Raw genomic sequence first — 13,720 nt, forward strand, 5'->3', positions numbered from 1 at the left:
CTATCTAATATATAAAACAAATACAAAAACTATATATATATATAAATAAATACAATGTTCTACCTGATATAATATATTATATTATATTACATAGAACATTGTATTTATTTATATATATATTTTTTTGTATTTGTTTTACATATTAGTATAACATTTTATTCATTACATTTGTAGATAGAGCAAGATAATACTGGACGAAATGTATAACAAATATATTTAACGGCTAAGTGGGAGAAGTTTTTGTTATGACTAGTTATTGCTATATAAAAAGCAAATCCGATTGTTGCCATGACTAATGCTAATCTGATGCCATTCGTCCCACTCTCCAATTACTTTACTTATATAGGTAATTTCAGCAAGCGTCATTTTTACTTAAGCAAAGCTATTTTTCTTAATTTTAGATAGAAACTGAGTTTTCTTACATAAAAAACAAGACTGCAGTCAAAGTGTACGCAGTTACTCTCTTTTCCATTACCAGTGTTTTTTTAAAAGTATTTACTTACCAAGGTTACTTTCGGAGATAACAAGAATTTTTGCGTATGTAAACATAGAAAAAGCTAAAATATATTTTGTTACGTTTGTAATTTTAATTCAGGTAAAATGATGAAATCGGATACAACAATATCTATAGAAAAAGAAAAAGAAATGAAAATAACAAGCGAACCTTCGAATTTAAAATATATTAGCTTAGCAGTGTTAATTTTTCAAAATGCTGGATTAATTCTTACCATACGATATTCCAGAACACTTAAAGGTGATATGTACATTTCTAGTACAGCAGTATTTTTGGCTGAGGTAATAAAATTTTATAATTTTCAAAAACTTTTATTTATGTTCAAATAAAAGTCATTGATTATATATATATATATATATATATATATATATATATATATATATATATATATATATATATATATATATATATATATATATATATATATATATATATATATATATATATATATAAATATATATATATATATAAATAAATAAATATATATATATATATATATATATATATATATATATATATATATATATATATATATATATATATATATATATATATATATATTAGAGCAGCTTCCAATTTGGTAACATTTCCAGTTAGATAAAGCTTTTTATTTAAAGCACTTATACTTGTCAGTTCACAGCCACATTTACATTCACGTCAACTATAGCCTTGGCCCCCAGTCTTCGATGACATTCTTGTATTTCCTATTAGTGAAATCATTGTCTGAGAAATTTTATTGCCATAAATAAACATTTCACTATGTATATTATTTTAGTTCCTTACCATGTTTTGCGTCTAATTTATAATACTTGGTCTGTTATTTTAAGAACAAATGTCATAACATTTCTCCCATTTTTACAACCACTGTTGACATTTGGGACTCAAACTCAAACAGTGTCAACCTTTTTAGAAACAGAGTATTTTGAATTGAAGGTTTGAAGCATTCTTTCAACTTATTTATTTAGATTGTTGAAATCTCCCTAATTTGTAATGCGCTGGCTTTCCTTTTTTTCTTATTCAGATCCTCTGTGGAATCTTTATTATTAGATTAGAAACATTTCTTTCTTATTTTAAAGGAAATCAGAACTTGGTTTTCATAACAAATTTGAAGGTCCTTATTATGTTGACTTGAATCTTGCTCTGCTCAAGAATTTAAATCACCTGGTTTATTTTGTAGATATTAGACTTCTTTAGACTGTAAATTGTTTTGATATTTTATCAAACAATCTTTTACTATTTTATAAAATTTATTATAACTTTATAGACGTTTTTATATAGTAAGCGTTTTAAGAGTTTGTGGCAAAATAAAGCTATAAGAAACTAAAGAGAATAAAACAGCAATATTCAAAGAAAAGAACCGAAAGCTATACAAAATAGAAAATCTAAATAAAATAAGCCAAAAAAAATTGGAATATTAAGTAAAGATATTTGTTGTCAAAAAAATAATATACCTCAACATTGTTTTTGTCTCCTTATTTTTAGGGTGTTTGTTATTTTCCACTACCAAAATTGATACAAGTCAAGGGAAAAAGTAGATAAGAATATAGCAAAAATAAAAATATTTTTTGATATGCAATTATTTTGTGACTATTTTTAGTCAGTATAATAAGGAAATGCTTTTTAGTTTGCGCTAGAAACATGTACAGTTTTTAATTTTTTTTTTTTAATATTTCTGCTAAACTTTACTGTTTTTATTAATGCGCAGAAAAGCAAGAAAACTAGTTGCTATTTATTTGTTAAAAAAAATATTTCTTTTAACAAGTTTTTCATGTAAAAACTAAGAAGTTGTCAATGCTAATATTTAAATATAAAATATTTTGTTGTTTTCAATACCCCTATTGAAATAATCTGCACTTTGGTAGGATTATCCAAATTGTGCATTTAAACCCGATATTTTATTTCCTGATGAACTATTGTTATTGACGATGCTCCAAAAGCTTGTGGGCTAGTGCCTTGTTAATTTACTGAACGTTTTTAACAAAATATTTAAAACTTATTTAAAACTTTTTTTTAAGTTTTTAAATGCATTTTTCTTAACAGAGCAATCATTATGCTCATTATCTCTAGTAATTCATATTCAGGGCCAACAACATGCGTTTCGAATGTGGATGGGGCACAAGCCTGTGCCCCTGCTATGTGCCCCCCTCCCCACCTTTCTCTGGTGTTGTCTGGTATTAGCATTGGAAATTAAACAATATAAAAGAAACAAATTCAGACATATCAAATTCAGTAAATACATTTATTAAAGAAGCCATGCTGTTCTTTTATTTAACTTATTCTGTCATTACAAAATTTATTAATCAAATAACATATTTTACAAATAAATAACAATTTAGAATAGAATAGAATAGAAAAGATGCTGTACACACTTGAGGTGTGTTGAGTCTTAATTACGTAGAATTAAGACTATGACAGCCGATTGCAAAATATATTGTTCAGAAACCATAATATTTATCAATGCTGTTTTTAGAAAGGTTTAAGTTATCTTTATCTATTATCTATTGAGGAAGAGACATCCAATTGTTTGTAACTCTGTTTGTGAAGAAATGGTGACGAATTCTTGAATTGGTAAATTGTCTGCGTATTCTACAATTGTTACTTTTACTTGATCATTCCAGCTCAAAATTTAATGGAGGGTGGTGAAAATTAACAATATCTTTTCCTTTTGAAATCTTATATATTTGAACCAGATCACCTCTTCTTCTTCTATCATGCAAAGTTGGCAGTTCAAGTATCTTTAATCTTTCTTCATATGATTTCCCCCTTGAAGATTTGATTCTTGTAGCCCTTATTGCATGAGTTCAAGATTGTCAATGTCCTTCTTCCAAAATGGACTCCAAACTGCTGCTCCGTATTCCAAATGAGGACGTACTAACGATTTGTATAGTAACTTTAATGAAAATTCTGAAAACATTCTGTTTGCTTTGCCTATAGCTGAATTAGTATGATATTTCCACTCTAGATTATTTGAAATGAAAATCCCAAGATTTTTTTCTATTGTTGTTTCTGTTAAAACAGAGTTGTTCAATTTATATTCATATCTAGGATTCTTTTTACCAATATACATGACTTTACATTTTAATTCATTAAATTTAATTAACTAATCTTCAGACCATTTTACTAACATGTTAATGTCCTCTTGTAATAATTTATTATCATCATAACAATGATTGATTGAAGTAACTTTGGTATTGTCTGCATATAATTTAGTGACTTAAATAATCCCTCTACATAGGTCATTAATGAAGATAACAAATAAAAGAGGTTCGAGTACTGAACCTTGCGGTACTCCACTAGTAACCATCTTCCAACTTGAAATATATCACCACTCTCTGAGTTCAATCTGACAAAAATGATTTACACCAATTTAATGAAGATGACCCAAATCCAAGTCTAAATAATTTTTTCAGTAATTTCCTGTGAGAGACTGAATCAAATGTTTTTTTGAAATCATCAACTGAAATGTCCTCTTCATACGCTTGCATGATTAAAGCTAATGTTTCCAACAGGTTTGTTATAAAACTTTTGTTGTTAACAAAACCATGTTGCTCTTTAGAAATTAAATTGTTTTCAATGAGAAACACCATCATACAATCTCTAATAATTTGCTCCATAATTTTACCAACAATTGATGTTAATGAAACTGGTCTATAATTTGTTGGATCTAGTTTATTACCCTTTTTGAATAATAGAACAACGTTTGCACATGACCATAACTTTGGAATAGTTCCTGTACTAAAAGATTTATGAAATATTAATGCTAAACAACTCGACAAAAATTCTGAACATTCCCTTAAAACTTTTGGGTGAACATTATCAGGATCTACTGATTTGTACATGCTTAAATTACTTAAATGTTTCTGAATTATAGGAATACTAAAATATAGATCAGGATATTTTTTTTTAAAAAATTGTTGCCTAAAACTTCTTCTGATAAATCATCTTGTATAAAAACAGATGCAAAAAATTCATTAAGAGTGTTTACTATCTCTTGATTATCAGTAGTTATAATACAATCATGTAACTTTATTGCTTTGATAGAGTCTTTAAATCTTGTTTTGTTATTTATATATGCATAGACACTTTTAGGATTGTTTTTTGAATTAAGTGCCAAGTTTCTTTCAAAATTGCGAATACTTTTTTTGAAAAGGTTTTATATATCTTTATTTAATTTTTTATACTTATTGACTTCTAAAATACTTTTAAAACCTGAATTTCTGTTTCTAAACCAACTTTTTTGTTTTTCTCTACAAATACTTTTAAGCTCATTTGTCATCCACAGTGAGTTGTTTTTGTGTTGAAAAGAGTTTTTATCTAAATTCATTGTTGGAATATATTTTTCACACCCTATTTCATATTTTCTAAGCCATTTTTTGTAACATTTATTAACACCAAGCCCTTCAAATTCTTGTACCCAGTTTATGTTACTAAAACACAAATTTAGCACTTCATAGTTTCCCTTTTTCCGTAAAATTTTTTTCTTCCTTTTTGATTGTGGTGATATTATCAATATTAGTTGTAAACATTACTGACCACCAAGTCTTGCAGACAAATATAACTTGAGCCTTAGATCTGGATATATCATCAATGAATCTATCAAATTTATTATTTAAAGAGGTTGCATTTGTTTACCAACCTGTTAAATAATCAATTTTTTTTGTTTTTAAACCTTGAATCCAAATGCTTTCCTCCTCCAGTGACTGTATCAGGGTCACTTAATTGGTTATATTGGTTATATAAATATTGACAAGGAATATGTATAGAATGTCTATAATTATTTGTGTCAGTGTTACTCTGTGAAGACTTGAACAACGATTGATATTTGTTTATCAACACCACTTGTTTATTTCTAACTAGGTGAAAGCTTTTAACTTTATCCCAATCGACTTTCAGGTTTAGTGGTTTATTTAATTCTCTACATTTATCTCTGAGTTGTTTATCCAAGTTTCTCTGGGCATCAGTTAAATCAGGATTTGCATAAATATCCTTAAACTTATGGTATGATTTTTTTATAAAGTCATTTCTTGTTTCTTTATTTCTTAACTCGACAATTACTGGTGCAATACCCTTTTTAGATTTTAATCTAAACACACAAATTAAATAATGTCTAACTATCGATACTTGATCCATTAAATCTGAAACTTTACTTTCGTCATCTTTCTTTATATCTGCGTCATCAGTTTTATTTGATTCTTCTAAACCAAAAATAATAACGTTCTTCTCTTTTTTTACAATTTTTTTATTTTCATTTGAAACCGTATTAATAACATCAATCTGAGATTGAGTTTTATTCAATTTTCTATCAGTTGCAATATTCCAAGCTTCATTCGGGGCAGGAACAATAGCATTTACAACTTTTTTGTTTAAATCTTCATTTTTTTTAGTTAAATCAGCAACTGTTATTACTAATGGTTCTATCTTTATTCAAGATTCTAATGATTCTATCAATATTATTATTCAAATCTGCTACAGCATTATTAATTTTTGATTCATATTCAGTTCTCAGTTTACTCTCCAGAGCATCCAGAGCGTCTTTGAATTCTTTTGCATTAACCATAGTATATTAGTTATAAAATATTATTTATTATATACTTATTACACAGGGACTAAAAAAATTTGTTCTCTTTTTTTTTTTTCTATTATATAAGTATTAAGAAAAAAACAAATATAGCAAAAAACATTTTTAAAAGCAAAAAGACATACAAAACGAATAAACATAAAAAAAAAATTTCTCATTGTTTCAGCGTACATAGCAAATTGGTTTCTTAACTATATGGGCTGATAAAAATCGTGAATAAATTGCATATCAAAACTTTCCATTGTTGTTAAATCGTTATAAAAGATAACGTTTATACAAAAGTTGTATAAAAATTTTATTAATAAAAATTTTTTTTATTTACATTTTTAAATATTTTTGAATAATTTTGTTTCCTTTTTTTAAGATTTTTTTTTCTTAGTCAATAAATTTAGCTTTTTGCTGCGAAATATTGAAACGCTTTATAAGATGTGAACTGCTGTGGTCAGTTAGTCTAAAAAAATTACTTAAAACATGGACAAACAAGATGTGCGACTGTACACGCTTCCCGGGAAGACTTGAAATGTGTAAAGAAATTTAGTACACATCTTTCTAGGTACAAATTTTCATGAGAGTGGAAAGTTGTGGTTATCAACCATTTATTATCTAATACTAATCTATCCATTGTGATATTTTTTGTATGGATCAAGAACGTTTAGGGTGGTAAAGATCCAAGACCAGTACTTCAGGTCTTAAAGACCAGGACTTCAAAGTCAGGTCTTTGAGACTTCAAGATTTCTTGCTTCAAAACCAAGACTGAGACCAAGACAGTTAAATATGAGGCTCGATTTTTCCTAATTCCGAGGGCTGATTAAATATCAGCCCTCGAAATCAGGAAAAATAAGTTCGGCAATATTTTATTGACCTTAATCTGTTAAAGGTTGGCATAAAAATGTGTGTGTGTATATATAGTTAGGAAGGCATACAATCGCATGCTATTATATGACCACACATAGAGCAAATTTTTAAATGCGTGATTGTTTACTTGAATGTATTTATATAGAAACTTACTGTTTTAAAATTAGTAAAAAAAACAATACATTTTAAATTAAATGTGCGTATTTATTAAACAATCATTAGAAGTAAGTTGTTACTTTATTTAAATATTTTTTCAATATTATTTCCATAATATTGAAAAAATATTATTAAAGATAAAATCTGAAGTTTATTATTCTAACATAATTAAAAACTTGATTAAAATAATTTTAGTGTTTTAGTTTTTTAAATTTTATTTTATTTGAGTTATATTTTTATTTTTTGTGTTTTAGTTTTCATTAAGTTCTTTATATTTTCTCTTTTGTTAATATTTCTTTTCTTTTTTTAAATAAAGTTTTTTTTTTAGTTAAGTCTCTAGATAGTTCTTCAGCACATTTTGGAAATGTTCAAATTTTTAAAACAAATAACTGTTGTCAAATCGTTAAAATAAAATATTATTTATGTGGTCATATAACGGCGAAGTTTTTTTTTCTTTCTAAACATCATCACTTCCAACAAGGCTGCAAGCAATCACTATTAGAGTTAGAAGTTACAGGAAGAGAAAAGATGAAGTTTATAAAGCAAGATTATGATTAACAGGTGACTTAAAAGATTGTAAATTATATGAATCAGGATAACGAGATAAATTCCAAAGAACTGATGTTCAAAGAAAAAAACTAGATTAGATTTTTTGGAGCACTTAAAAACAAAAAAAAACTTACAGTCACTGTAAAAAGATGAGAATTGAATGAAGAGTAACACAAGAATTGATTTTAGTAGATCGCACAAGAAACGCTAGCTTTTTAGCGCTGTGACCATTATAGTATTTATAGAAAAAAGAAAGAGAAGCAGCATTACAATGATGTGACAATACTTGAAGGTTAGTGTTTTTGCACATTGTCTAAGAAAAAGCATTTGAAGACATGGCAACAGTATTTCATAAAAGGACAGATTTGAGATTTATAGAGTTAAAAAATAGAATCTGGATTAAGAAATTGGCAAGCACGATTAAGAAATGCAACCTTCACAGATGCAAATTATCCAATGGATTCGACATATTGTTTCTAAGAAAGATTGAAGTTCATTCTCATGTTACTTGTCCTTCCATGAAGTCTCATCTTTTTACTGTAAGTGTTCCTATGAGCTCCAAAAGTTCTTTCTAGTTTTTTTCCCTCAAACATCAGTTCTTTTAAATTCACTCACTTCATCTTGTTTTCCTGATTCATATAATTTGCAATCTTTTAAGTTGTTTACATATTATTGGTCTACATGTGGAAACTAATCTCACTTTGATACGGACAGTTAGCAAATAACAGATCACATAAATTTTACAACAGATACCGTTGCAACTTTTAACCTGTATTTTTTATAACGATTTTTAATTTATATTTTTAAATAATATAGCTAAAAAAATATGTATATTCTATATCATTTTTACGCTCTTAAGGTAAAAAAGTGTGCTTTAATTTTTTAGGAAAAGAAAAAAAAAACGAAGAATAATGAAAGAAAAGATCGCTTCCCCATGCCAAAACCTCAGTCAATATAGCAGCATTCTGTTGCGGGTCAGGCTATTTGAAAGTCAATGTATGTACTGAAGCCCCCGCAACTTCTTGTTTTTTTAATGACATCTGTGTGCATAAAAAGACAAGCATTGCTGCATTAATATATATATATATATATATATATATATATATATATATATATATATATATATATATATATATATATATATATATATATATATATATATATATATATATATATATATATGTATGTATATATATATATGTATGTATATATATGTATATATATGTGTATGTATATATATGTATATGTGCATGTGTGTTTGTGTATGTATGTATATATACATACATACATACATACAAAAACACATATACATATATATATATATACACATATATATATGTATATTGGATTTATTACAGATTCTCAAGCTGTTGGCTTGTTTGGTGTTAACTTTTACAGAAGTCAAAAGTTTTGGCTCTTGGATGAGATACCTTTACAACAATATACTTGCAGATCCGTTATCAACTTTTAAAGTTGCAATACCTTCATTTATTTATGTTGTGCAAAATAATTTGCAATTTATTGCTATATCGAATCTTGATGCTGCTACATTTCAAGTAACATACCAACTAAAGATTTTGACAACAGCTTTATTTTCAGTTCTTATGTTAAATAAATCTTTATCAAAAGGTCAATGGTTTTCATTATTGTTGTTATTTGTTGGAGTAGCGCTAGTACAGTTTCAACCAAATCAAGTTAATAATTCCCTTACCTCACAAAATCCTATTGTTGGTCTTACTGCAGTGGTTGTTTCAAGTTTGTGCTCAGGATTTGCTGGAGTATATTTTGAAAAGATTTTAAAAGGATCTGGAAATGTCTCGATATGGTTAAGAAATATTCAACTTGGCATTTTTGGTGCTTTAATTGGTGCTGTTGGAATGATTGCAAATGATGGTACCAAAATAAAGCAAAATGGATTACTTTTTGGTTACTCTGCAATTGTTTGGTTTGTAATTTTTATGCAGGCTTTTGGTGGTTTATTAGTGGCTGTCGTAGTGAAATATGCAGATAATATATTAAAGGGTTTTGCAACTTCATTCGCCATTATAGTTTCATGTATAGTATCTATTTATGCATTTAACTTTGTATTGAGCTTGGAGTTTGTTGCAGGTTCGATATTAGTAATAGTTGCTATTTATATTTATGGTCTTCCGCAAAATAAGTAATAAGTTAGTAAGTAGTAAATACATAAATTATCATATTTATGTTTTTAACGACATAAACATTAAAGTACCATTAAATGTGCAATAACAAAATAGCACTTATTTTCTTGATTTTGTTGTTTCAATATAAAATTTTCATTAGACTTTATTAACAGTTTTGAATTTGATAACAAAATTAAATTTTACTTACGAAAATACAAGTTACTGAGATTGCAAAACCTCTGGTAAAAATTCTATTTTTAAATTCTTCTTTTAAATTAAATACTAAATTTTACTCTGTTTAAAGTAAAGTTAATGTTAATTAGAAGTCATAATTATTAATAATTAAAGTTTGTTCTGGAAAAAAAAGGAATTAAAAAAAGGTTAAAGTTTTTTTTAGCTGAAATTAGCGGATATTTGCAAAAATCTGTATATTTGTATCTGTAACAAATACACGAAAAAAATTTGGGAACATGTTTAATTTGTTACTTAGTGACAATGTGTAATCTGTACTTAGTGACAGTTTGTTAAGGAATTGTGGGATTAATGTATTCCTAGAACTTTAGGACTTTTTAAATTTAAAGTAATTTCTCATAAATTACAAATTTTAATGTTTTTTCAATTAAAGTTTTGATAGTAATATGTTGTTGTTTTTATTAAATAAAAAGTCGTTTTTACTAGAAGTATTCTTTCCCAGATAATTCTCAAATCACTAGTTAACACTGAAATATAGAAAAAGATATATTTTTTTATTTATTCAGGAACATTTTTTTGAAATTTTAGAGATTTAACATGTTTTTATTTATACTATTTATTTTGCGGTTATTTGGTTAAATATTATGTCTAATACTATATTGTTATTAAAAAAATCACGAATGTTTTGTAAATATTTTCATTGTTTTCATACATTCTTTAAACTATAGAATAAGTTTTAACTGCTTAAAATTGAAAGTTTGTTATGAAACATTTTTTTAGAATTTTTATTAATTTCAAAAAAATATATATTTTTCTTAAATTTTTTTGATTATTTATAAAATTGATAATTAGAAAATTTTTAGAAAATTGTTTACGTTTGGTTGTTTTTTTTTATATACAGTTATAATATAAGACATAGTTTTTTGAATGAAATTGTGTTCTTTTTATACGGTTGTTGTTATATTTTCAGCCTGGTAATACGATTTTTAGGCTGGCGTTGATTAAATTTATTTCTCATATTTATACATAGAGATTGATAAAAATGATCTTGATTGTAATTGTAATTGAAAAATGAAAAATTGAATTTTGTTATAGAAAAACGGTTAATTTAGGAATGTTGATTTTTACTAATAAATTTGATTATTTTTTTGTTGTTGTTTCCTATTATTTATTTCCACTGTTATATTTAAAACTGAAGTTATTTAACTTATTTACAACTATAGTCCTCGTTGCGTAAGTCTTAGCCAGTAGCGTAACCAGAGTGAGCATAGGCTTGCTGACCCTGGAGGTTGACTGAAAGGCAAAGAACCTCCATGGTCAGCAAGCCTCGAGCTAGACTTAGTGAAAAAATATAGCAAAAACATTTGTAAAAAAATAATTTTAAATCTTTTTTGCTACTAAAAAGCGGAAAATAAATTTTTCAATTTGAATTTAATAGTTCAGTAAACTAAAAATTGACAGGTCTGCACAAGATTTATTTAGAAACAGACCTGTCAAACTTTAGTTTACTGAACTAATAAATTTAAATTAAAAATCCGTTTTTTAGTACAAAAAAAGTTATATATTTTAGCTAATGTTTTAGCTATATTTTATTTTCTACTTTTTTGTTTTTACAATAAGTTATGTCACAATATTATTAAAACAGTATTGAGACTTGTGATTAAGTTGCCTAGTTATTAGGGTGAATCATATTTTTTAATTTATTGTCACTACTACAAAAAGTTGCTATAGTATGAAATTAATAAGAAAACAATGAAAATTCAACCTTCCTTCAACATCTTAGGGGGCAACTTTTGTTAAAACTTTTTAAATAACGCTTTTCTACGTAGTTCGAATTCACCAATAGTTCAAATGGAATATTTCGTATTTTATTTAATTAACTATACCCATATTTGACATTAACCCTATTTTTAATTTCATTTTTACTTTATCTCTCACTGTTCTCTTGTTTAAGACTAGTGAATTATAACCGTACGTTAACACGTCACGTAAAGAATCGTGTTAAAATTCACGTATTATTTATGATTACGTTCGAGGATTACTTAAATAATTATTGTAGTTGAAGAATTGTCATGGGAGTTTTAATTTGTATATAAATATAAGATTTTATGTAATGAACGTGATAGAATCAATAACGATCAGATCGTTTTTTAATATATAATCGCGATAATGCAACACTCACAATATTGTGAGTGTTCTGAATGCTTATTGCAATATTAACATTGAAATATGCAAACTTTAAATGTTTTGATTGTTAACTTTAAAGTTTAACGCATTGTATAATTTTTTTGAATGCTTGTGAATTGATTTGTTGGCACTTGATATTTACGTTCGCAAGAGAACGTTTCTTTTTTAATTTATTCTTTGTAAATGTGGATTACGAATGATTTTTGGTTCTTATTCTTTTTAGATTGCATAATGAACTTGAAGAAAAAGTTTATCATAACCAGAAGTGACACAGAACACTCAGTATTTGAAATTCAGTTTGGAAAAAAGAATGCAGAAACATGCCGAGCTTTGTCATCGACAATTACTCTTTCCTGCAAGAGCGATAAAGAAAGCAGTTGTGGTGATAATGAGGAATATGACTAAGCTACTGATTCAGAAGACAACTCACATAGTGGACATGATCCAAAATATTGCAATGTATTTTAGTACAAAGAACTCTGTCAAATAATGGAGCAAACAGAAGTTAACAACCGAGATGCATACAAAATCGTTAACGCTTGCTTAAAAGATACATTATTTGATTCACCACAATACATATTAGATCCAGCAAAATTAAGAAGACAATGAGAGCTGTGGCGACAAAGAAATGTCGAAGAACATGCAGAATTGATGACCGTATAGACAAAACCTTAAGGTTAGTGGAGCAAGACGATGGTAAAGTTAGCAGGACCACTACCATCAAGGAAGATCATTACATTATTTGCTCATATCCCAACAGCGTCTACTTTGATCATATTTGTCCAAAAAGTGGTAAAGCAGTTGGTGTTGCGAAAGAAATTGTTTCAGTTTTAAATGACAGAAATTCTCTTTTGATTTTACAAAGTGTTGTTTGTGATGGAACTAATGTAAACACGGGCTGGAAAAAAAGGATCATTCGTTTATATTGATATATTAATAGTTTTGTATAATCTCGTAAATATCAGAAATACTGGTTGTAGAAACGACGAAGTATTTCACAAATACTCCTCCCGGAAATCTCAATCATGCCAGGTTGCTCACATTTGCCAATCGCTTGCTTCAGTTATAATGTCGACCGTAAAACCCATGATAAGTCTGATAAAATTGTTGATTACATCATCAAAGTTTACTGTTTCTATTGGTTTTTAATCAAGAAAAATTAGAAATGCGTTGAAGGAGCACGGAATTTTTGCATGATTATGAAAAAATTCCGCGCTCCTTCATTTTATGCATTTGTAGTCTTAATCATCCTTGTACAATAGCAATCGCCTAGAAAATATTGCACAGAAACAGTTATTTTGCTCATCTTGAAAGTGTTTTGTTGTTAGCCATCAAAGATGAAGACAAAAAAAAAGCGGCTGATGCAGCAAAGAAAATTGTTGCGTGTAGAAGAGAAGATAACACTGCTGGGGTACGTGTTTTCTCTATGCACAAGGTTTCTCTCACATTTAGAAATGATCGACTGATCAAATCTTGATATCTCTCCTCCGATTTCATCTGAAGTGAACAATGAAGACCTTAGGCATTGTAGTGAATAGTTCATAT

The 13,720-nt window shown here is 27.1% G+C and overlaps 1 protein-coding gene across 1 annotated transcript; it reads left to right on the forward strand.

Moving 5' to 3' along the window:
• Positions 1-336: 336 nt before the first annotated feature.
• Positions 337-11,138, forward strand: LOC136078194 (UDP-galactose translocator-like). Its single transcript, XM_065793388.1, has 3 exons — positions 337-448; positions 596-795; positions 9,011-11,138. The coding sequence occupies exons 2-3, from the start codon at positions 601-603 to the stop codon at positions 9,815-9,817; spliced, it is 1,002 nt and encodes a 333-aa protein (XP_065649460.1). The 5' UTR covers positions 337-448; positions 596-600; the 3' UTR covers positions 9,818-11,138.
• Positions 11,139-13,720: the final 2,582 nt, after the last annotated feature.

This window comes from Hydra vulgaris, chromosome 03 (genome assembly GCF_038396675.1).
Source record: "Hydra vulgaris chromosome 03, alternate assembly HydraT2T_AEP".
In the NCBI taxonomy this organism is placed as follows: Eukaryota; Metazoa; Cnidaria; class Hydrozoa; order Anthoathecata; family Hydridae; genus Hydra; species Hydra vulgaris.

Coding starts and splice junctions, on each gene's coding strand:
- LOC136078194 (XM_065793388.1), top strand. CDS start 601: ATGATGAAATCGGATACAACAATATCTATAGAAAAAGAAAAAGAAATG. Junction 796..9,010: donor CAGCAGTATTTTTGGCTGAG/GTAATAAAATTT, acceptor GATTTATTACAG/ATTCTCAAGCTGTTGGCTTG.